The sequence below is a fragment of the Podarcis bocagei genome (genome assembly GCF_964188305.1).
Source record: "Podarcis bocagei genome assembly, chromosome: 2".
Taxonomy (NCBI): Eukaryota; Metazoa; Chordata; class Lepidosauria; order Squamata; family Lacertidae; genus Podarcis; species Podarcis bocagei.
The window spans coordinates 16,792,758-16,817,116 of NC_138126.1; the positions used below are offsets into that span (position 1 = coordinate 16,792,758).

At 45.2% G+C, this 24,359-nt stretch overlaps 1 protein-coding gene across 2 annotated transcripts in view; it reads left to right on the forward strand.

Annotated features, from left to right (window-relative positions):
- Positions 1-24,359, forward strand: part of PPT2 (palmitoyl-protein thioesterase 2) — a 55,506-nt gene that overhangs the window by 24,437 nt on the left and 6,710 nt on the right. For both annotated transcript variants that reach the window (XR_014004874.1, XM_081183516.1), the window contains exons 2-8: positions 6,181-6,353; positions 11,446-11,599; positions 13,543-13,638; positions 14,759-14,866; positions 17,234-17,317; positions 19,727-19,811; positions 24,127-24,181. Coding sequence is in view for 1 of the 2 variants with exons in the window: in XM_081183516.1 (XP_081039642.1) it covers positions 6,192-6,353; positions 11,446-11,599; positions 13,543-13,638; positions 14,759-14,866; positions 17,234-17,317; positions 19,727-19,811; positions 24,127-24,181 (744 nt within the window). In the remaining variant the exon portion in view is untranslated. The remainder of the gene's footprint in view (positions 1-6,180; positions 6,354-11,445; positions 11,600-13,542; positions 13,639-14,758; positions 14,867-17,233; positions 17,318-19,726; positions 19,812-24,126; positions 24,182-24,359) is intronic.

Consider the following 24,359-nt stretch of genomic DNA (forward strand, 5'->3'; position numbering starts at 1 on the left):
ACCAGAGCAGCACACGGAAACGCCGTTTACCTTCCCGCCAGAGCGGTACCTATTTATCTACTTGCACTTTGACGTGCTTTCAAACTGCTAGGTTGGCAGGAGCAGGGACCAAGCAATGGGAGCTCACCCCGTTGCGGGGATTCGAACCGCCAAACCTTCTGATCGGCAAGTCCTAGGCTCTGTAGTTTAACCCACAGTGCCACCCCGCGTCCCAACACTCAGCTATATAAACTAATCACTAAATAAAAAAAATTCCTTCCAGTAGCACCTTAAAGACCAACTAAGTTAGTTCTTGGTATGAGCTTTCGTGTGCATGCACACTTCTTCTGCACACGAAAGCTCATACCAAGAACTAACTTAGTTGGTCTTTAAGGTGCTACTGGAAGGAATTTTTTTTTATTTTGACTATGGCAGACCAACACGGCTACCTACCTGTAAGTAATCACTAAATGGCACCTTTAACCTACGTTACGGTTGCCGCAGCAGAAAGTCTAGGCGTCTTTTTTTTTTTTGCAACGAATTTTTATTCTTATTCTTATTCCTATTCTTAATAACTCCATTTCTACAAAGCTTTATATTTTAAAGGGGGGGGGGAATCTCCCAAGCAGTTTTCAACACGTTAAAACATCAAAGAAAACAATCCAGGAAAAAGAAAACAAATGCAAGCTTCAATAAAAGGTTTCAGATCCTTCTCTAAGTGACATTTTGCTTTCCCCATACGTCTTGAGTGACTTAATTTATAGAGCTGCCCCGTAGCAGGAGAACTCTAGGAAGACAGCGTGGTGTAGTGGTTAGAGAGTCAAACTAGGACCTGGGAGATCAGGGTTCAAATCCCTCCTCTGTCAGGAAGCTCACTGGGTGACCTTGGAGTCAGTGACAGTCTCTAAGCCCACCTCAAAGGGTCCTTGTGGGGATTAACTGAAGGTTAATCCTTGGAGAAGAAGACGTGATATAAATGCAATAAATAAACTCTTCTGTTTACCTGTTCAAGAAAGCTGGAGGGGCTAGCCAGATGGAATTGTCTTTTGCCAAACTGTCATCCAGAAATCTTCATCATACACCTGGCGAATACCCCAGTGAGCAGTGGTTAGAGTGCCATTACAGTGGTACCTTGGTTCTCAAATGCCTTGGTACTCAAACAGCTTGGAACCCAAACACTGCAAACCCGGAAGTAAGTGTTCCGGTTTGCGAACTTTTTTTGGAAGCCGAACGTGCTCCGTTTTGAGTGTTACGCTTCCGTTTTGAGTGTTACACTGAGGTCTGTCTGTTTTTGCTATTTATTTTGCGTTTTTGTTTTTGTGGCTCTTGTTTTTGTGACTGTGTGGAACCCAGTTCAGCTACTGACTGATTGATTGTGTGACTGCAGTACATTGCTTATTGCTTTCATTTTATGGATCAATGGTCTCGTTAGATAGTAAAATTCATGTTAAATTGCTGTTTTAGGGGTTGTTTTTAAAAGTCTGGAATGGATTAATCCGTTTTGCATTACTTTCTATGGGAAAGCGTGCCTTGGTTTTGGAATGCTTTGGTTTTGGAATGGACTTCCAGAACGGATTAAGTTTGAGAACCAAGGTACCACTGTATAGGGTTGCCATACGTCCAGAATACCCAAAATACTGTAGTCGGAAGCAGTGTCCGGGCAAAATTTTCCAGGAAATCTGGATGTATAGCAAGCCCTGTCTATTCAAAAGAGCTAAAAAATTGCATTTTTTTGGGGGGGGGGGAATATGAAATATGGCAACCTTAATCTAGGGCTACACCCAGAGTTGCCCCTCTATGGCTGAGGAGACCCAAAGTACAAATCCTCACCCAGCCAGAAAGCTCATTGAGTGACTTTGAACCATTTGCACACTTGGCTTAGTCTATCCCGTAGGGTTGTTGTGAAGACAAAAGGCGGAAGAGAAAGAACTACGCGTACTACCCAGAACTGCTTGGAGAAAGAAGCAGGATATTAAGCCAGGCTGAATCTTGAGTCTGTTTGGTTTAAAGATCGGAATCTCGCTCACCTGATGGAATGCGTTTTTCTTGTATGCTTATAAAATATTGGCTGCTTAGCCACCCTTTTCATATGGAAGGATTTTTCTGAGAATCGGTTCTCTGGCTCTGTCCTCCCATCACAATCTGTGATAGTTTCCTTTTTTGTGTGGAGCATACTGTATGTTTTTTTATGGAGCGGTGGATTTCTGTGCCAAATTTTAAATCATGGGAAGAGCTAGTTAGTTATTTAGATGACAAGAGAGGAAGAGGGCGCAACAGATTAAAACAGCAATTTTAAATTCATACGCATGTGTATGTAATGGGCGTGCGAGACTGTCGTGCCGTCCTCTTTGGTGTGAAAATATACAACTGCTTGACTGTCTGAACCTACTGTAGGTCCATAACAAATTTGCATCTCTGACGAAACTGCTGGCTGATCGTGCAAACTTTGACCTTATTTGCCTTCCAGGTGGGAGGGGCACCGACATTAGAGAAATGTATATGCAAATGTAATGCACCTTAGGATCTCTGCTTGCATTCTTGCAGTTGCCTGGTTTGTGAGGGAAGAGGACAACAAATAGGTTTTTAAAATTATAATTATGGGGCAAATTGCAGACTACTCCTGGGCCTCAGACACATGGGAATTCCAGGGTTGAAAGATTCCACAGTGAAAGCAGAGCTGATTGATCTGGCTTCTAGAAAGATGCTTCATTGTACAGGACCCTTTTTTGTGGTGCTGATTGGTAAAAATGCCAGTGTGGGGTTCAGGATGAAGGGCCTTTTCAGTGGTGGCACTGCATACCCAATGAGACACACCTGGCCACCTCTCTTCCAATCTTTTAGATGACAGGCAAAGACATCTCTCTTCTGCCCAGCTTTTCATAGAATAATAGAATTGTAGAGTTTGAATTGTAGAGTTGTTTATCAGCTCCATCTGGTATGCAGGCTGAGACCCTACCTGCCCACAGACTGTCTCACCAGAGTGGTGCATGCTCTGGTTATCTCCCACATGGACTACTGCAATGCAGTCTATGTGGGGCTGCCTTTGAAGGTGACCTGGAAACTACAACTAATCCAGAAAGCGGCAGCTAGACTGGTGACTGGGAGCGGCCGCCAAGACCACATAACACCGGTCTTGAAAGACCTACACTGGCTTGTAGTACGTTTCCGAGCACAATTCAAAGTGTTGGTGCTGACCTTTAAAGCCCTAAAGGGCCTCGGTCCAGTATACCTGAAGGAGCGTCTCCACCCCCATCGTTCTACCCAGACACTGAGGGTCCAGTGCCGAGGGCCTTCTGGCGGTTCCCTCAATGCGAGAAGCCAAGTTACAGGGAACCAGGCAGAGGGCCTTCTCGGTAGTGGCACCCACCCTGTGGAATGCCCTCCCACCAGATGTCAAAGAGAACAACAACTACCAGACTTTTAGAAGACATCTGAAGGCAGCCCTGTTTAGGGAAGCCTTCAATGTTTGATGCATTACTGTATTTTAATATTTTGTTGGAAGCCATCCAGAGCGACTGGGGAAGCCCAGCCAGATGGGTGGGGTATAAATAAATTATTATTATTATTATTATTATTATTATTATTATTAGGCCCCAGTGGTCATCTAGTCCAACCCCCTGAAATGCGAGAATCTCAACTCAAGCATCCCTGACAGGTGGCCATCCAACCTCGTGTTTAAAAAACCTCCAAGGAAGGAGTGTCCCATGAAGGAGAATTTTGGGAGGGGATAGAATGGTTTGGAAAAAATTCAGTTTCCTTCACTTGGCCTGTTGCTTTAAGTATGCTGCCCCGTGAGTTGAAATAGCTTTTATGAACTTCTCATTTGTTTGATTTCGGTACACCTCCCAGCGACATAAGGGGAAGGGCAGCATGCAAATACTAATACAAGATAAATAGGTGATGTGTTAATGAGGATATGCTTCGTGTTGTTTTTCATTCAATAAGAGCAATAATACCTTGTGAAACTGGAAAGGGCTGGCGCTTTATAATTTGTCTGCAGGAAGTCCCGGGTTCAGTTCCTGGCATCTGCACCAGGAAGGGCTGGGAATGTCCTCTGCCAGGAGCCCTGGAGAGCTGCTGCCAGTCAGTGTAGGCTATACTGCGCTGATTCATGCTGAAGTGCTAAACTTGTATCTGGGCAGTACCATTTCAGTTTGCACGGACAGGGGAAATATCTTATGACTGCACTTAATGACTACAAAACATGAAATCCCTGCACACAGAGTGCTAGCATGCCAGGAAGAGGGCAGGCCAGAACTTTTCCCTCTGGCACCTAGATTTCATTGTAGACATAGTTGTTTCTGTACATAGGAGCATTCGCTCCCTTGATTCCCTCGCCTGCAGTCTGAAGTGCTGCAGCCCAAGCACAGATTTGCTATTAAACTAAGTTTCACTCAAGGTAGACCTACTTAAATGAATGGACCTAACTTAGTCATGTTTGTTGATTTCAGTGTGTGTGCTTTGGGTAAAACGCAGTTTAATACCTTCCCAGGAAATTCTTATTCCATGAAAGAAAATGATCCTGGAACATTTTTACAATAGAAAAACTTAAAATGCAATCACATGAAAGCAGTGATGAAATAACATCTCCGTCCATCAAACCACTGGGTGGTTTTCAGTAAACTGCTGTCTCTTTCAACTCCCTGTTGTTGTTGTTGTTGTTGTTGTTGTTGATAATAGTAATACCCCACCCATCCGGCTGGATTGCAGAATGGAGATGATGTTGCCTATTTACAAGATGATGACATGCGAATAATTGAAAGCACTTTACAAACAAGATCTCTGGCAATAATAATAACAACTTTAGGGTGATATTTACCAGGGTTCACAAGGCCATGTGTGGCAAATGGGAGGTGACAGGTTGCAGAACTTTTAAAAGCATTGGCAGGATTTCTGGGTCATGACCCAGCAGAGGAGAGGTGTGTGGGTTGAACAGGTCGTAGACTCATGTGTTCATATGCCATGCTGAACCACAGTTTAGTGCTTTAGGCTGTGTTAGTACGTAATGCTAAGCCACAGTTTACTACTATGCAGCTGAGTCTCTGTCAGTCGTGAGCAAAGAAGCATCAGGCTTGTGTGCTGCCATCTCTAGCTCCCATATGGCTTGTGCTAGGATTATATTGTATTTCGCTGAATCTCGCCTTAGCTTTACGGGCAAACCAGGTTTACTAAACCACTAGTTAGTTTGAACAACCTGGCTTCATAAACCCTGGTTTGAAGTTGGGCTTGTTAAGCAACCGATTGCAGTTTGTTGCAAACCAGTACAGTGGTACCTCAGGTTACATACGCTTCAGGTTGCATATGCTTAAGGTTACAGACTCCGCTAACCCAGAAATAGTGCTTCAGGTTAAGAACTTTGCTTCAGGATGAGAACAGAAATCGTGCTCCAGCTGCGCAGTGGCAGCAGGAGGCCCCATTAGCTAAAGTGGTGCTTCAGGTTAAGAACAGTTTCAGGTTAAGAACAGACCTCCAGAACGAATTAAGTACTTAACCCGAGGTACCACTGTATTCCTGGTTCTTAATAATAATAATAATAATAATAATAATAATATTTTTTTATTTATACCCCGCCCTCCCCGGCCAGAACCGGGCTCAGGGCAACTAACACCAATAAAATTACAATAAAACATAATAGGAAAGGGAAAAAAGAAATTAAAAAGTTAATTAAAATATGGGTTAAAATATAATTTAAAATGCAGCCTCTTTTTAGTAGTAGCCCAGAAATCAGAACCATAAGGGGAGGGAAACATAAGGGTCAAACTGGGTCCAAACCAAAGGCCAGGCGGAACAGCTCTGCCTTGCAGGCCCTGCGGAAAGATGTCAAGTCCCACAGGGCCCTAGTCTCTTGTGACAGAGCATTCCACTGAGTCGGGGCCAGTACTGAAAAGGCCCTGGCCCTAGTTGAGACCAAACTAACCACCTTGCGGCTCGGGACCTCCAAAGTGTTGTCATTTGTGGACCTTAAGGTCCTCCGCGGGGCATCCCAGGACGAAGGTTGGATTCTGTGAAAACCATCTTGGCAGAAATCCTCCTCTTGGCTGCAAAGGGAGGAGGAGAACGTGAGGGGTCCTGGAGGTCAGTCTGGGTTCCACAACGGAGGATCAAGTAAGGAGACAAGGAAGGTTAGGCAGAAGAAGGAGAAATTGCACAGGGAGGTCCCATTAACCCTAACCCTCATCTCTCTCTTTCTCTCTTGTCTAGCTGGTGGGATCATGCGGCAGCACCAAGGCTATATTGGGCTACTTGCTCCATTATGTATCCTGTTCCTTTTCCTCCTGTTCACACTCACTGCCTCTTACAAACCCATCATCGTGGTCCATGGCCTGTTTGACAGCCCTTCCGACTTCCGGCAGCTGTTGGTGTTCATCAATGAGGTGAGGCTGAGGACCAGAATTCCTGGCATGAATGTGGGAAGTGGGAATAGAATAGTTCATGTATCTTAAAAGGTAAAGGTACCCCCTGAACATTAGGTCCATTCGTGGACGACGCTGGGGTTGCAGCACTCATCTGGGAGCCGCCATTTGTCCGCAGACAGCTTCCGGGTCATGTGGCCAGCATGACTAAGCCGCTGCTGGTGAACCAGAGCAGCTCACGGAAACGCCGGACACCCATATCACTAAAACTAAGGGGCCTGTCACGAAGCTGGATGCTTCCTTTGATCTTTGATTTCTCAAAAGGGCTCTCAGTTTGGGATTTGGCAAACGAATCCTCAGTTGTTTAAGCGAAGCGTACCTGCAGGACCTCTCTTGTGACTCTGATGCATACCATGTATGCCACTCATCTGCTGCAGGGCAGACAAACAAAGGGTTTTTATTTTATTTATTTATTGCTCTTACTAGCGGAAGATCTGTGTAATTTCACAAGAGGAAGGGAGGAAAGGAACAGGAGCTTCCAGTCCCTGGTGCCACCCTTCTTCCTTGCTCAGTCCCAGATCTTCATTTTATTTATTTATCTTGTTTGGGCTTTTATCGTAGAATCATAGGGAGGCAAGGGGTCTGAGGGTCATCCAGTCCAACCCCGGCTGCAATGCAGGAATCATTGCTAAAACATCCATGACAAGTATCCATGCAACTTCTGCTGAAAAACCTCCAAAGAAGCAGATTCTCATAGAATCATAGAATCGTAGAGTTGGAAGAGACCACAAGGGCCATCGAGTCCAACCCCTGCCAAGCAGGAAACACCATCAGAGCACTCCTGACATGTGGTTGTCAAGCCTCTGCTTAAAGACCTCCAAAGTAGGAGACTCCACCACACTCCTTGGCAGCAAATTCCACTGTCGAACAGCTCTTACTGTCAGGAAGTTCTTCCTAATGTTTAGGTGGAATCTTCTTTCTTGTAGTTTGGATCCATTGCTCCGTGTCCGCTTCTCTGGAGCAGCAGAAAACAACCTTTCTCCCTCCTCTATGTGACATCCTTTTCTATATTTGAACATGGCTATCATATCACCCCTTAACCTCCTCTTCTCCAGGCTAAACATGCCCAGCTCCCTTAGCCGTTCCTCATAAGGCATCGTTTCCAGGCCTTTGACCATTTTGGTTGCCCTCCTCTGGACACGTTCCAGTTTGTCAGTGTCCTTCTTGAATTGTGGTGCCCAGAACTGGACACAGTACTCCAGGTGAGGTCTGACCAGAGCAGAATACAGTGGCACTATTACTTCCCTTGATCTAGATGCTATACTCCTTTTGATGCAGCCCAGAATTGCATTGGCTTTTTTAGCTTCTTGGGGGAATCTGCTCCACTGTTGAATGTCTCTTACCACCAGAAGTTCTTCCTGATGTTGAATTGGAATCTCCTTTCTTTTCACTTGAAGCCTTTGGTTTGGGTCCCAGCCCTCCAGAGCAGGAGAAAACAAGCTTGCTCCATCTTCCATGTGGCAGCCCTTGAGATATTTGAAGATGGCTGTCATATCTCCTCTGTCTCATCTTTACCAGGCTAAACATACCCAGCTCCTTCGACCGTTCCTCATAAGGCATGGTTTCCATGCCCTTGATCATCTTGGTCACCCTTCTCTGCGCACCTCCCGGCATGTCAATATCCTCCTGAAACTGCAGGGCCCAGAACTAGACACAGTACTCCTGGGGGAGTACTATCCTTTGCCCCAAGGATCTTTGGGGTGGAGATTTTACTTTCTTGGGCTCCATGATCAATGCAGATGGTGACAGCAGTCACGAAATTAAAAGACGCCTTCTTGGGAAAAAAGCAATGACAAACCTAGACAGCATCTGAAAAAGCAGAGACATCACCTTGCCGACAAAGGTCCGTATAGTTAAAGCTATGGTTTTCCCAGTAGTGATGTATGGAAGTGAGAGCTGGACCACAATGAAGGGTAATCGCCGAAGAATTGATGCTTTTGAATTATGGTGCTGGAGAAGACTCTTGAGAGTCCCATGGACTGCAAGAAGATCAAACGTATCCATTCTTAAGGAAATCAGCCCTGAGTGCTCACTGGAAGGACAGATCCTGAAGCTGAGACTCCAATACTTTGGCCAGCTCATGAGAAGAGAAGACTCCCTGGAAAAGACTCTGATGCTGGGAAAGATCGAGGGCACAAGGAGAAGGGAATGGCAGAGGACGAGATGGTTGGACAGTGTTATTGAAACTACCAGCATGAGTCTGACCAAACTGTGGGAGGCAGTGGAAGACAGGAGTGCCTGGCGTGCTCTGGTCCATGGGGTCATGAAGAGTCGGACACGACTAAATGACTAAACAACAACAAATGTGATTCCATGCCTCAGAACAACAACCCTATGAGGTATTCCATGCTGAGAGAGAGAGAACGACTAGCTCAAGGTCACACCGTTAAGTTTTAAGGCAAAACAGGAGGAGGAGGAGTTTGGATTTGATATCCTGCTTTATCACTACCCTAGGGAGTCTCAAAGCGGCTAGCATTCTCCTTTCCCTTCCTCCCCCACAACAAACACTCTGTGAGGTGAGTGGGGCTGGGAGACTTGAGAGAAGTGTGACTGGCCCAAGGTCACCCAGCAGCTGCATGTGGAGGAGCGGGGAAGCAAACCCGGTTCACCAGATTACGAGTCTACCGCTCTTAACCACTACACCACACTGGGTCCTCCCCTATCCTAGCCTGACATGCGCACCCAGGTTAGGGAACATTTAGCCCTCCAGATGTTGCAGTACAATAACATCTGGAGGGCCAAAGATTCCCCACCCTTGAGATAGCGGCTACACCCAACTGGTTGTTTTTTTTTGCTTCGCCCACTTCCCTGATTTCACCCCATCTCTCTTTTTCTCAGTGTTAATACGGGAGGGATAATTGTGTAAACATCTCTCCTAATAAGAGGCAGGGATGGGTTGTAATTTACTTCTCCAGGCCCTGTGTGACTCAGAGCCATCACAGGTGGAGCCGTTGCAAAGATCCCTGTATGGCAGGCTGATGTCTGCACTGGGATTCACTGGTTAGGCTGGAATGGCAAGTTACCTGGGTAGTGAAAGAGGAAGCATGGAGTTCTGGCAACTCCTGAGTGCTTGCTTGTCTCAAATTCGTTTGCAGAAATAGAACCACAAGACTAGGAGAGTTCTTAACTGGCCCCTTGTCACTAGTCAGATAAAGCATTTGCAGGACTCTCTCACTCTGTACGTGGCATTGCACCATGCAAATGCAGAATGGGATGCAGTTTCCCAAATGTTTGCTTGTTTTTTTTAATGTAGTGGCATAGCTTAGGGGTGGTTGCCCCGGATGCAAAATTGTTAGGTAAAGGGACCCCTGACCATTAGGTCCAGTCATGCCCAACTCTGGGGTTGCGGCGCTCATCTCGCTTTATTGGCCGAGGGAGCCGGCGTACAGCTTCTGGGTCATGTGGCCAGCATGACTAAGCCGCTTCTGATGAACCAGAGCAGCGCACGGAAACACAGTTTACCTTCCCGCCGGAGCGGTACCTATTTATCTACTTGCACTTTGACATGCTTTCAAACTGCTAGGTGGGCAGGAGCAGGGACCGAGCAACGGAAGCTCACCCCGTCGCAGGGATTCGAACCGCCGATCTTCTGATCAGCAAGCCCTAGGCTCTGTGGTTTAACCCACAGCGCCACCCGCGTCCCCTGCAAAATTGTTAGGGGTCCAAAATTTCAACACCCAGTGCTGCCTCAATACAGCTGCATGCTTCCGTCGCTGGGCTCCGTTGAAACCAGCATCCACATGCGAACCAGGAAGCAACTTCTCCAGACAATGGAACGACTCTTTCATTTCTTATCTCTGCAGCTGTGATCTCCTGAGTTACCTGGATACTATTACATGCATGCATGCTACGTCCATTTCCCTCCCACCCCCTACGTGCAGCCCCGGGCACTGGCAACCCATGCTACACCACCGTTTTAATGCACAAGTTTCTAGTCCTTACGAATGCATTGATAACTTTGGACTTTGCAGCGGCTGTTGCACAATGCCACATGTGGGCACTGCCTTGTGGAGTCTTGGGGCACAGCTAGGCAGTAATGGCAGCAGGACTCTGCTTTGCGGCTGCCAATTCCCTAGAAAATGTGAGGGTTCTGCCAGCGATATAAGGCACGATTAAACTAGGAAAGAGGATTGGGCATCATAGCACTGGCAGACAAACTCACGCTGCCTGTGCTTTTTTCTACCTAGTCCTGCTCTTAATTTATTTGTTCATTTCCGTTCCTGAATTGTTTCCTATTCCCAGAGTTCCCTGGGAAAGGGGATAGATTGCTGAACTGCTCTGGGAACTATAGTTCTGTTTGGGGGGGGAAAGGAGTCTACTAACGAGAGCTGGACCATAAAGAAGGCTGATCGCTGAAGAATTGATGCTTTTGAAATATGGTGCTGGAGGAGACTCTTGAGAGTCCCATGGACTGCAAGAAGATCAAATCTCTCCATTCTGAAGGAAATCAGCCCTGAGTGCTCACTGGAAGGACAGATCCTGAAGCTGAGGCTCCAATACTTTGACCACGTCATGAGAAGAGAAGACTCCCTGGAAAAGCCCCTGATGTTGGGAAAGATGGAGGGCACAAGGAGAAGGGGACGGCAGAGGACGAGATGGTTGGACAGTGTTCTCAGAGCTGCCAGCATGAGTTTGACCAAACTGCGGGAGACAGTGGAAGACAGAAGTGCCTGGCATGCTCTGCTCCATGGGGTCACGAAGAGTCGGACACGACTAAACAACAACAACTACTTCTGCTCCCGAAACAAACTATAGCTCCCAGAATTCTTTGCAGCCGTGGTGGGTGGGGGGCCATGACTTAGCAGAACAGTAGTTCCTATGCATGTGTGGAGATAGCCTTGGCATGATGTGAGCCGCGAGTGCTAGCCATGAAAAGCAGTGTTGCAAAAACTGAAGTTAATATTTACTTTTTAAGAAACGTATTTCCGATGGGGCAGCAGTAGCTCACCTTAAGCCTTGGGTGCTCAAGAGAGGTTGAGCTTTCAGCCCTTTTAAAATCTCTTCTCTCTTCCCTCTCTCCCTCCATCTCTCTGTTCCCGCTGCTTCCTTGCAGACTCACCCGGGTACCAACGTCACAGTCATTGATCTGTTTGACCACACCGAGAGCTTGAAGCCTCTCTGGATGCAAGTGGAAGGTTTCCGGCAAGCTATTTACCCCATCATGCAGAATGCTGTCGATGGAGTCCATCTCATCTGCTACTCCCAAGGTATGTGTGAGCTGAGGACTTCAGAAGCTCTTTCTGGGTCTAGCCAATGGCCCATTGTCTGGTCACAGGAACACAGGGACCTGCCTTATACAGAATTGGACCATTGCTCCATCCAGCTGCTGGTGTCCTGGGTTTTAGAGACGAATTTTTCTCAGTGTTATGCAGAGATTATCATTTTCTGATTACTCTGGGAAACACCATGTTTTTTCCGTGTATAACATGCCCCCCGTGTATAATAATAATAATAATAATATAAATAAATAAATAAATAAATTTTTGTTTATACCCCGCCCATCCCAGTTTAAAAACCGGGCTCAGGGTGGCTAACAGCAAATAGAAAACATTGATTAAAATGCGACTTAAAAACAGCATAAAACCTATGTATGCAAGCATTCGATTGACATTGGAGAGAGACTGAGCTGAGAAACAAGACCAAGGGTACATATTGATATAGAAATGTATTAGATAAAATGTGAAGAAATATACAATAATAAGAGTACATTCATTTGTAAAAAAAGGAAGATGCAACGGGATAGACAGGAAGTCCAAAGTGTTGGTATATATATGATTTCAGAGTAAATTTGGAATAGCTTTTTATTTTGGGGATTTTTTTCCCTTTTCCTTTTTTCTTTATGTATGTAAAGTATACATACAGGTTGGAAATTACAGCATAATAAGTTTTGTGATGTAATATGACAATGTCTGACGATGTAACGTAAGAACTTTAATAAATATATAATAAAAAAGCATAAAAGAGCATAAAATACAACATAAAATGCAGCATCAATATCAATAAAATTCAAAAATTCAGGGATCATTTCAGGGGGAAACAAAAAATAAAACACCCCGGTCAGTAGACATCGAATGATCACCAGGGCTAACTGGCCACGTTGGTCCTACTAGGGCCAGCAAGGAGACCAGGAAAGAGTTTAAATGTGGGGTCCCAGAAAGGGTTTCTTCATAGAAGACGCCAAATTCAAAAAGTGTGGGGGAGATCGCCTAGGGTTGTTGAGCTATTTTGCAGGGGATGGCCCAGAGAGTCTGAGCTTTTTTTTCGGGGGGTTGCCGAAAATCGCTCACCCACTGGACTGCCACAGCCAATCACATGCACATCGACAAAGCCACCAATCGTCTACACGTCTGAAGCAAGCGCCAAGCACCCACAGTAATTGCCACAGCAATCCCACCAATCACCCACCACCCACAAAATCACCCACAAAAACTCCACTGACAATCTCTAGCTCGCGGCAGCCACCAATCGCCCGTCCCATCTCTCCACTATCCGTGTATAAGACGACCCCAAATTGTGAGCATAATTTTTAAATACAGTGGTACCTCGGGTTCCAGACACTTCAGGTTCCAGACGCTTCAGGTTACAGACTCCGCTAACCCAGAAATAGTACTTCGGGTTAAGAACTTTACTTCAGGATGAGAACAGAAATCGCGCGGCAGCAGTGGGAGGCCCCATTAGCTAAAGTGGTACCTCAGGTTAAGAACAGTTTCAGGTTAAGAACGGACCTCGGGAACAAATTAAGTTCTTAACCCAAGGTAACACTGTAAAACAACCTCGTCTTATATATGGAAAAATACAGTGGTACCTTGGGTTAAGCTGCTCTCCCTGATTGTGTTTCCTGCTTGGCAGGGGGTTGGACTCGATGGCCCTTGTGGTCTCTTCCTATGATTCTATGTAACTTGAAGCGTATGCAACCCGAGGTACCACTGTACAGTACATTGTATTTTAGGGCCTTCATAAGATCTTCCTTCTTACCTGTAAACAGACACCACAAGACTGAGCAGTGACCACCACTTTGGGGTGTGTGTGTGTGTTTCCTGTAATAAATATTTTTTTAAAGAAATGGAGCAATGTGGAACAAGGTTGACATCATACAGGACTAGGGTTCTTCTTCCTCTAAAATATGACCCCCCCTTCCTCTGTCTTCCAGGAGGACTCATCTGCCGTGCTCTCCTCTCCACGACGCCCGACCACAACGTGGACACCTTCATCTCTCTCTCTTCCCCACAGATGGGGCAATATGGGGGTAAGTCGTGGGGCAAGGGCAAGCCAGTGATTCCACACCTGGAATACTGTGTCCCAATTCAGGGCACCACAATTTAGGAAGGGTGTTGACAAGCTGGAACATGCGCAGAGGAGGGCAACTAAGATGATCAAGGGAATGGAAACCATGCCTTATGAGGAACGGTTGAAGGAGCTGGGTATCTTTAGCCTGGGAAAGAGAAGACTGAGAGGAGATATGATAGCCATCTTCAAATATCAAAGGCTGTCAACATGGAGGAGGGAACAAGCATGTTTTCTCCTTTCTGTGGAGAATAGGACTCGAACCAATGGAATCCGAGTTACAAGAAGGGAGATTCCGACTCAACAACAAGAGCAAGCTTGAGTGCTGCTGGACTCTTTTCTCTGTCACTTCTCTCTATATAAAAGTATAATTTTTTTTAAAAAAGTGATTTTATATATGCCATTGTTTTCACTGTTTTTTATATATATACAGTCATACCTCGGGTTACAGATACTTCAGGTTGCATTTTTTCGGGTTATGGACGTGCCAAAACCTAGAAGTACTGGAACGGGTTACTTCCGGGTTTCGGCAGTCGCGCATGCGCACAAGCACCGAATCGCAACCCATGTGCGCGCAGACACGGCGCTGCGGGTTGCAAACACTGCGGGTTGCGAATGTGCCTCCCACAAGGATCACGTTCGCAACCCGAGCGTCCACTGCACAGTGGTACCTCAGGTTAAGTACTTAATTTGTTCCGGAGGTCCGTTCTTAACCTGAAACTGTTCTTAACCTGAAGCACCCCTTTAGCTAATGGGGCCTCCTGCTGCCACTGCGATGGGGGAACACTTTTTCTGTTCTCATCCTGAAGCAAAGTTCTTAACCTGAAGCACTATTTCTGGGTTAGAGGAGGATGTAACCTGAAGCGTATGTAACCTGAGGTACCACTGTATATGTAACTGTTTCTTCATTATCTTGTAAATTCACTTAGGTGTGCCTCATGGTAAGCAATCAATCAATAAGAAAGAAAGAAAGAAAGAAAGAAAGAAAGAAAGAAAGAAAGAAAGAAAGAAAGAAAGAAAGAACCACAGAGGGGGAAGCAAAGTCTGTGCTCACTCTCCTTTGATTCCTTTTGTCATTTCAGACACCAAGTACTTGAAGTGGCTCTTCCCGGAGCACATGAAATCCAACCTGTACCGTTTATGCTACACGCAGCTGGGCCAGGATTTCTCAATCTGTAACTACTGGAATGGTGAGATTGCTGCTGCTGCTATTATTGCTACTAACGAGATCACAGATCATAGAACTGTAGTGTTGGAAGGGACCACGAGGGTCATCTAGTCCAACCCCCTGCAATGCAGGGATCTTTCGCCCAACGTGGGGATCAAACCCATGAGTCTCATGTTAATAATAATAATAATAATAATAATAATAATAATAATAATTTATTATTTATACCCCGCCCATCTGGCCAGGTCTCCCCAGCCACTCTGGGTGGCTTCCAACAAAATATTAAAATACAGTAATGCATCAAAATAAAAAAATTCCTTCCAGTAGCACCTTAAAGACCAACTAAGTTAGTTCTTGGTATGAGCTTTCGTGTGCATGCACACTTCTTCAGATACACTGAAACAGAAGTTGGCAGACCCTTCTATATAGTGAGAAGGTGGGGAGGGGTATTACTCAGAAGGGTGGTGGGAATGGGAGATTGGCAGATAGCTGAGATGAGCCTGTTGACGACTCTTAACGACTGCAATAGGTCTTACAGGAAAAGCAAGGGGTGAGAAGGTGAAAAATGGCTTAGTCATGTATAATGAGATAAGAATCCAATGTCTTTGCCACCACCAAGAAGGTCTTCTGCCTGGTTCCCTGTAACCTTGCTTCTTGCAGCGAGGGAACCGCCAGAAGGGCCTTGGCGCTGGACCTCAGTGTCCGGGCAGAAAGATGGAGGTGTAGACACTCCTTCAGATATACTGGACCCAGGAAATGGAAATGTTCTACCAACTGAGCTATCCCGGCAGCCCTGGGGTTTTGAGGCTTCCCAGTAGCTCTCATTTACGTACCCAATCTACAAGAATGTAAATTGCATACATGCAATATGCCTTGCATGAGAGTTGGGACCTCAATGGTTATTTATATGAGGATGGTGACGATTATCAATATGGGAGAATCTGCAGAAAACACAGCCCAAGAAGAATCCACAGCTATCCCTGCTCCTCCACCACCACCTGTTATTTGACAATTTGAGTTGCCAAAACAGCATTTGCTTACGTTATTTTGGCAGTGCTTACGATGGCCCTGTAAGGTAGGCCAGGTTATCACCCCCATATTTCAAATCAGTATCCTTGAGGATGAAAGAGAGAGAGAGTGCAGCTTGCAAGGACCATTTGTGGCTGAGGACAGATAAGAAGCAGAGATGTCCCAGCTAATACTTTTAACCCTTAGGGACTAGCTCTGATGGCTCCATTGTGGATTTCCCATCCATCATCCTGTCTTTTCGAACACCAGAAATTTGCCACTACCAGGAAGCAGGATACTGAGATTGCTTAAACTCCATAGATGGTCATTGCTCATGTTTATGCTCTTATTTAGATGTCATAAAGTGTCATAAAGGCATTGCCCTCCAGACCAGAAAAGCCAGTGACCTCAAATTGTATGTGGCTTGGCTCACTTGTGCGAGTCATCGGCAGCTATGAGATTTCCCGCAGTTCTGATGAAGTGTGCAACATATGCCATAATAAATTATGTTAGTCTGTTGCAGTAACAACAACAGAGTCTCGTGACACTTTGAAGATGGTTGTAGCTGATAATCTGGCATTTGCTTTCTTCTTCTGGCTCTTAGTAGTCTCAGTTGCAGGAGCTAACAAGGATTCATTTGTCCTACCTCAGTACAGTGGTGCATGACTAAGCCACTTCTGGCGAACCAGAGCAGTGCACAGAAATGCCGTTTACCTTCCCGCTGGAGCGGTACCTATTTATCTACTTGCACTGGTGTGCTTTCAAACTGCTAGGTTGGCAGGAGCAGGGACCGAGCAATGGGAGCTCACCCCGTTGCTGGGATTCGAACTGCCGATCTTCTGATCAGCAAGTCCTAGGCTCTGTGGTTTAACCCACGGCGCCACCTGCGTCCCCTGTCAGACTAGGACCAGAGTTCAAATCTCTACTCAGACATGAAGCTCTCACTGAGTGGCCTTGGGCCTCTCACTGCCTCTCAGCCTAACCTGCCTCACGGGGTGGTTGTGGGAATTAAAAGAGCAGGGGAAAGGACCTTGAGCTCTTTGGAAAAGGAGGTGGGAGATAGACAAAATAAATAAAAATTATTCCATTGCAGGGAAATGCACTCTGCGCATTCTCTTGAGTCAGTCACAGCTTCTTGCTACTGCTACGCTTGTTCCAGAGATAAAACCTGCCAATAAAAATAAGTTCCAGGGCTATGTTCAAATCTAAAGCTGTCGTTTCCCCCCCCCCCAAAAAAAAGGAGACTGGTTTTTAAAATGTTATTTATTTATTTTATATTTATATATTAAAATAAGGGGGAGGAGGAGTTGGAGCCTGTCTCCTGGGTTCTGTGGGTAAAGCCCAGTGTATAAAGCAAACGAGATTTCTCTGCCTTTTTCAGATCCACACCATCGGGATCTTTACCTCAACAACAGCAACTTCCTGGCTCTGTTGAACGACGAGAGGCTCCATCCCAACGCAACAGGTAATAAAGTGCCGTTGCTCCTCAGTTCCCAATGTGAAAGGGGGAGTGGTAGGCTAGCCCCACTTGGCAGGCCTACCCCACATCCACACTTGCAGCTGATGCTTGTCTTATCCTGGCAGCCCTGTCCATAACAGCCCCACAGCCCTGGCCAACGTAGGTCTGCATTTACAGATAGGTAGCCGTGTTGGTCTGCCATAGTCAAAACAAAAAAAATCCTTCCAGTAGCACCTTAAAGACCAACTAAGTTAGTTCTTGGTATGAGCTTTCGTGTGCATGCACACTTCTTCAGATAACGGTCTGCATTGCTAGGTCTCTCAGGCAGTCTTCCTCGTAACTTCTTTTTTTTCTTCTATAATTTTTATTGCATTTTCCGTTTTACATTTTAGAAAATTCATTCAAACAGCCTTAAAACACCAGTGACTTCCTTTCTTCTCTTTCCATAGTTGGTTTTCCAAAACATAAATCCCTGCATATTTTATATAAACTAAACCAGTCAGTATTCCATTATTACATCCCTCAAAACCTATTTACACTGTTGAGTTTATCTTAATGCTGCCCACGTTTTCAAATAAACACAATTTTCCTCCCTATATTCTATAAACGTTTTCCAACCTTCTTTAAACATATGTTTAAATGTTTATAGTCTTGCTCCTAAGTTCCTTCCTGAGGTGGAGAGAGAACTCCGTCGCTAAATGCACACCCACAGCGAAGCAATGGCTGAAGAGAAAATTGAAACGGGGGCTTCCTAGCTTACAAATTATCCTCTTAGGGCCAAACTAGTCGTGTCGGTGGATGCCAATGTTTGTTCGTTCAGGTGTCCTCCCAATTCCTATCTCAAACATTTTCCTCCCTGGTCTGATTCACTTCCAATGTCAGTGCTGAGTTGAGAGGAAAGTGTCTTTTGTGGTATTGGTGGGTAGGTTAGGCATTGGATTCATGTGTTGTGCTGTGTCAAGGGCTAGGTGTGGCCATCGCCTATGCTATCTACCGTGGGTTATTCCGTTAAAGGAATCTGGCGGTCGTGTATTCCGTCCGATGCCTGCTTGGCGGGAGGCCATGGCACGACCCTCGGTGACATCAGGGGGTGAGCCTATAGTTGGATGAGCATCAACAGGCTCCACCTACTGTTGAATAAACCCACCACCTATAGTCATCCAATGCCTAAGCCAATACCTTTTCAAGGTTGTAATCAATAAAGTTGTGGCCTTTTCTTGCCCATTAACCTTATATCATGTGTCCTTGTGTATTTATTTCACATAGCGGGGTCGGGCCCTCGATCCACAATAACAACAACAATAACAACAACCATCACCGACACACACCCCCCCCATTCCAGTTGATTCATGAAGAATAAACATGACTGCCTCCCCTGGCCTGCCCTTAACCGTTGTTGTCCTCATAGTCTTTTACTGCCTCTGAGGTGTTACAACCAGGCCAAGTCTCAAGTTGAATAGGGAAGCTCTGTTTTTTTAATTAAAAAAAAAAAAGGCCTTGCCAGCATCCTGACACAGAAATTTAACAGGTTATTGGCCCACAACATATGGCAACCGAGCACGACGTTTTGAAGATGGAGTGTTCTTTTGTTTGCGCGAACGCGGCTGCCTCAAGTTAAACTTTTCCCAAAATGGAGAGTTAAAATGTGGGGGTGGGGGTGGGGAAATCCTTGCTTGCTAAAAGTTTATATGTCAGGCTGCTGGAATTCTCCAGAAAGGTTTGCCAGGCCAGTTCAGCTATAGAAAGGCTTGTAGAAACCTCTCGGTGTTTTGTTTTGCCGATCCTTTTTGGAACTGATTCAACTGGATCCTGGATTCCTGCCACAGACTGCTTGCTGACTGTGCTGTGTGTATGTTGTGTTTTATGACTTTTCACTGGGTATTTCCACCCAGCCACCCCTGTTTTGCTTTATTTTAATCACCTGCTATCTAGTTTTTAATACTTCAAGCTGTCTTGTGGGTCCTCCTAGGAAGAAAGGCAGGCGACAAATATTTGAAGGAAATAAAAGTACGGGAGCAGAGCCAGAAAACAAGTCGTCACAGCTAATTCCTCTTTTTTTATTGCAGTTTGCCTTAAGACTTCTAAACAGCAAAGCGCTGTGAGATCAGTAGGAAATGGGCACATCTATCAGTTTTGTGTTCTTTCAGTTTCCCATTTGTTTCTGTCCCCACCTTCCCACACCAGTTTGTGAGGCCATAATAAAATTTAAGTTGCTGGCCATCACTACCTCTTGCAGGAGCAAATTATGTAGATTAACTCAGGTCCACATCTCAGAGAATTCAGAGTGAGGAGAGATCGGTTGTTGTCTGTCAGGGGCAGAGGAAGGAGAAGAACATGGGGCAAAGGAGGAGAGTCTCCACAGTGACTTTTGTGACCAGATTTCTGAATCTTTTGCCTCTCTCTCTCCCAATACAGCCTGGAAGAGAAACTTCCTGCGGATCCGAAAGATGGTTCTGATTGGGGGTCCAGATGACGGTGTAATCACGCCATGGCAGTCCAGGTGAGCTTTTGGAAGCCGCTAGAAGACCCTCCCACCCAGGTTGAGATACGATACAATAATCTTTATTGTCATTGTCCCATACAGAACAACGAAATTGAAAACATCTACATAAGACATTCAAAAACCAACAAGCCTGCTTTCCCAGCTATCCCAGCCTGTTTAGCCCCCTAAAAACTCTGATACCCCATTTTTAAACACAATATACTCCCATAGAGACTTCTTAAAGGTAAAGGGTAAAGGGAGCCCTGACCATTAGGTCCAGTCGTGGCCGACTCTGGGGTTGCGGCGCTCATCTCGTTTTATTGGCCAAGGGAGCCAGCGTACAGCTTCTGGGTCATGTGGCCAGCATGACTAAGCCGCTTCTGGTGAACCAGAGCAAGCAGCGCACGGAAACGCCGTTTACCTTCCCGCCGGAGCGGTACCTATTTATCTACTTGCACTTTGATGTGCTTTCAAACTGCTAGGTTGGCAGGAGCAGGGACTGAGCAATGGGAGCTCACCCCATTGCAGGGATTTGAACCGCCAGCCTTCTGATCAGCAAGTCCTAGGCTCTGTGGTTTAACCCACAGCGCCACCCGCGTCCCAGAAACCTCTTACCCTGCATTTAAAACCAAAGTTGCATTTGGATAGAAACTATTTCTCAGGCGGCTATAATAATAATAATAATAATAATTTATTATTTGTACCCCGCCCATCTGGCTGGGTTTCCCCAGACACTCTGGGCGGCTTCCATAGAAACCAAAAAACACTAAAATATCATACATTAATTTATAACCCTGTACCCTCTTCCAGAAGGCAGAAGCTGAAAGAGATCATTTCTGGGGTGTGCACTATGCTGCGCTATCTCTGCAGCTTTCTTATGGCACCTGGAAGCCATCAGGGGGAGAGGGGGAGATTCAGATCTTGATGAAGTAGATCAGGGACAGGCTATATGTTACCCTTCTGGGACTACAACTCCCATCATCCTGCACCATTGGCCATGCTGGCTGAGGCTGATGGGAGTTGGAGCCCAACAACATAAAATCATAGAATTGTAGCGTTGGAAGGTACCCTGAGGGTCATCTAGTCCAACCCCCCAGCAATGCAGGGATCTCAACCAAAGCATCAATGACGGATGGCCATCCAAACTCTGCTTAAAAACCGCAGGGGTAGAGGCAAGTGTCCCTGAACTACGTTGATGCATTGGGTGTGTGCGTTAAATACAGTTTAAAGTCCCAATACAGTGGTACCTCGGGTTAGATACGCTTCAGGTTACATATGCTTAAGGTTACAGACTCCGCTAAGCCGGAAATAGTACCTCGGGTTAAGAACTTTACCTCAGGATGAGAACAGAAATAGCGCAGCGAGGCAGGAGGCCCCATTAGCTAAAGTGGTGCTTCAGGTTAAGAACAGTTTCAGGTTAAGAATGGACCTCCAGAACGAATTAAGTTCTTAACCTGAGGTACCACTGTACTGTGTTTTATTAATTTATCCATTAGACCAGATAGAACCACTTCTCTCACTTCTGTGTTGAAGGATCCTTTCTCGCTTCCTGCATGTTTAAGAGTGAAAACTCTTGGTGCCGTTGCTGTTTTGATTTCTCTCCAGCCTGTCTGCTGACTCATTCGCCTGCTTATGCCCCAACAGTAGAGCAGGATAATAAATGGATAATAAATGAGGATAAGGCTTTTGTCTCCAAGCACAGATTTCTGCCTTCTCTGTCGCTCTTCCCCCCACCCCACCCATATGCTATCAATGCAGAGACGCCATTCGGACTTGCCGATAAGGCCATAAGGCTTTTAGGCTTGTGAATCAGAGCACACAGCCCCGATTACGAACTTGTCTCACTGTTGAGATCTTTGTTGGAGGGCCAGCTTGGGAAAGTCCCCGCTCTGAAGTGAGATAGGGCTGCCTAGTCCTCTGGCCCCCTGCCCTAATGCTTTTTAGGTTTTGTGCAGAATCCCTGTTCTATTCCTAGGCCATTGGTACGCTTTCTTTGCTGCTGGTTCCCCCCCCCCCCCGGTATTGTATCCTAATTTTCTTTTTTAATTAATTTTTATTGAATTTTACAAGAAAAGAAAAAGAAACCAAAAACAATACATAACACTGTAAACACATTTATATACATGTTTTCCAAAATGCAATCTAAAAAAAGAAAATATTTTTCATAACCAATAATATTATCAAATTCACGCTTCAATCATTGCAATATAGAAATCTTAGTTAAAATATTATAAAAGACTTCTACTGCATTCACCGCACATCTCTTAGTTATCTTGCTCGCCTTCACATCTGTTCTTCAATCATTTCCCTTCTTTAGATTCTTTCATAATCAGTCAAATATTTATGTTCTCTATATTCTTCACAAGGTTAGTCTAGGCACAACCAAACTTTCATATTTGAGCCCTGCTTGCATAAATATTTGTTTAAGCATTCCCATTGTTTCTGAATTCTAATTTTTTATTTATGCCTTATCAAATCCGTCAGTTTTGCTAACTCCAGGTACTCACATAGTTTACTGAACCATTCCCCTTTTGTTGCGATATAATTTCCTTTCCAGTGACTTACCAACGTTCTTGCTGCTGCTGTTGCATACAGAAAGATGTTACCGTATTTTTTGCTTTATAAGACGCATCAGACCACAAGATGCACCTAGTTTTGGGAGGAGGAAAACAAGGAAAAAAATATTCTGACTCTCAGAAGCCAGAACAGCAAGAGGGATCGCTGCGCAGTGAAAGCAGCAATCCCTCTTGCTGTTCTGGCTTCTGGGATAGCTGTGCAGCCTGCATTCACTCCATAAGACGCACACACATTTCCCCTTACTTTTTAGGAGGGAAAAAGTGAGTCTTACAGAGCAAAAAATATGGTAATTTTGTCTTGTATCCTAACTTTCATTGCTTGCTTTGTTGTTGTATTTCAGATAAGCTACCTTGAGAGTAGGTAGAGCAGGTTTGTAGCTCAGTAGCAGAGCCTGTGCTTTGGAATAAAACAGTCAAGCTCCAGGATTTCCATGTAGGGCTGAAGGAAACACCTGTCTCAGATCCCAGGCAGTGTCGACAATACTGAGTTAAATGAACCCAATGGTCTGATTCAGTATATGAGGGAGCTTCCTTTGTTAGGTATAAATATTTGAGAGAGAGAGAGAAAGAAATTCAGCACTGTCACAGTGCCTCACTGTTAGGTGGCGATGTGGGCATATTTTTTTAAAAAGTGGTGGTGATGCTGCCCTGAAATACACTGAATTTTGCAAAAGGAAACAAAATCCTTGAAATATTGCAGGGTGTTAATTTTATAACCTGCATGCTATATCCTGTACTGCTCAAATCCAAGCGCAGCAAGTGGCTAATAATGTATTGTCAATAGTTAGGTCATAAATCATAACCACCCACGTATAATATATGCATAGTTATGCAATAGTTCATAAACAAGAAATAGTAAGCGTAATCATTGCTGTCACAGTGACGAAGGCACAGTAGCAATATTGTAGTGGTAGGTGCTCCAACGTAGGGAGAGTTTATTCAAACCGCTGTAGAGTGCAGCAACAAACAGCAAACAAAACAGGACTGCAACAGGCATGTAAGCAAAACTGTTTCTCATCCATGGCAGATACGAATTGCCTCCTAACAAATAGGGAGGGAAATTTTCAATGCACCCCCCCAAAAAAAAATCAATAGGAAATGAATTTATTCTTTGTTTTTAGGCGTCAAAAGATTAACAAATGTGTAGTTGACTAGCTGGTAACTTTCATGGACTTATTAGTCAGGATAAAATTGCAGGCGCATACTTTTCATATGGGTCTTGTTATGCCTACCGGCGTGGTTGCTCAAGAGCGAACAGGCAAGATCCCCACTGGTCTTTTCAAAGGCTTTATTATTGGTGCAAAAACATTTACAGTGCAGAACGTCTCAATTCCACTAGCAGAATCTGAGAGTCACTAGCAGAATCTGAGAGTGGGCGGTCCTTAAACTTTCCCCAGCAGAGTAGTCTCTTGACCCCCATCCGACGCCTCCCCTCTCTGCACGTAAACCTACTCTCGCCTCTGAGCTGATGGCAGTTCCCTGACAGGTCTTATCACAGAATTTGTTTATTTGAAGCATTTTCGCTCTGGCCTTCAGCCAAGAAAAACTCCCAGTGTGGCTTTCAGCCTTCACAATTTGAAAGATGTGACACGAAAGGAAAAGGGATTGGGGAGGGAGGAGGAAGAAAGCAAACACAGGCAGCGGTTCTTAATTAAGAGTTTCAGGTCATGGGGTTGGATCTCAGCCCTGAGAGAGAGAGAGAGAGATCAAGCACTGTCCTTGTAATGAAACCTCTTTCTTCCCTCTTCTCCCTGCAGTCTGTTTGCCTTCTATGATGATAACGAGAATGTGAGAAATATGACAGCACAGCCGGTGAGTGAGGCTAGACTGCCAAATTGGGGGGACGGAGCCGGGGCAGCAGCATGTCGATAGAAATGTACATTTTGGTTTACTCCGAAAGGAAGTTGGTATTGGGAAAGGAGGATGTTTTGAATTTTTAATAGCTTGTTTTTAACTTGGATTTCCATTGATATTTTTAAATGCGCACACA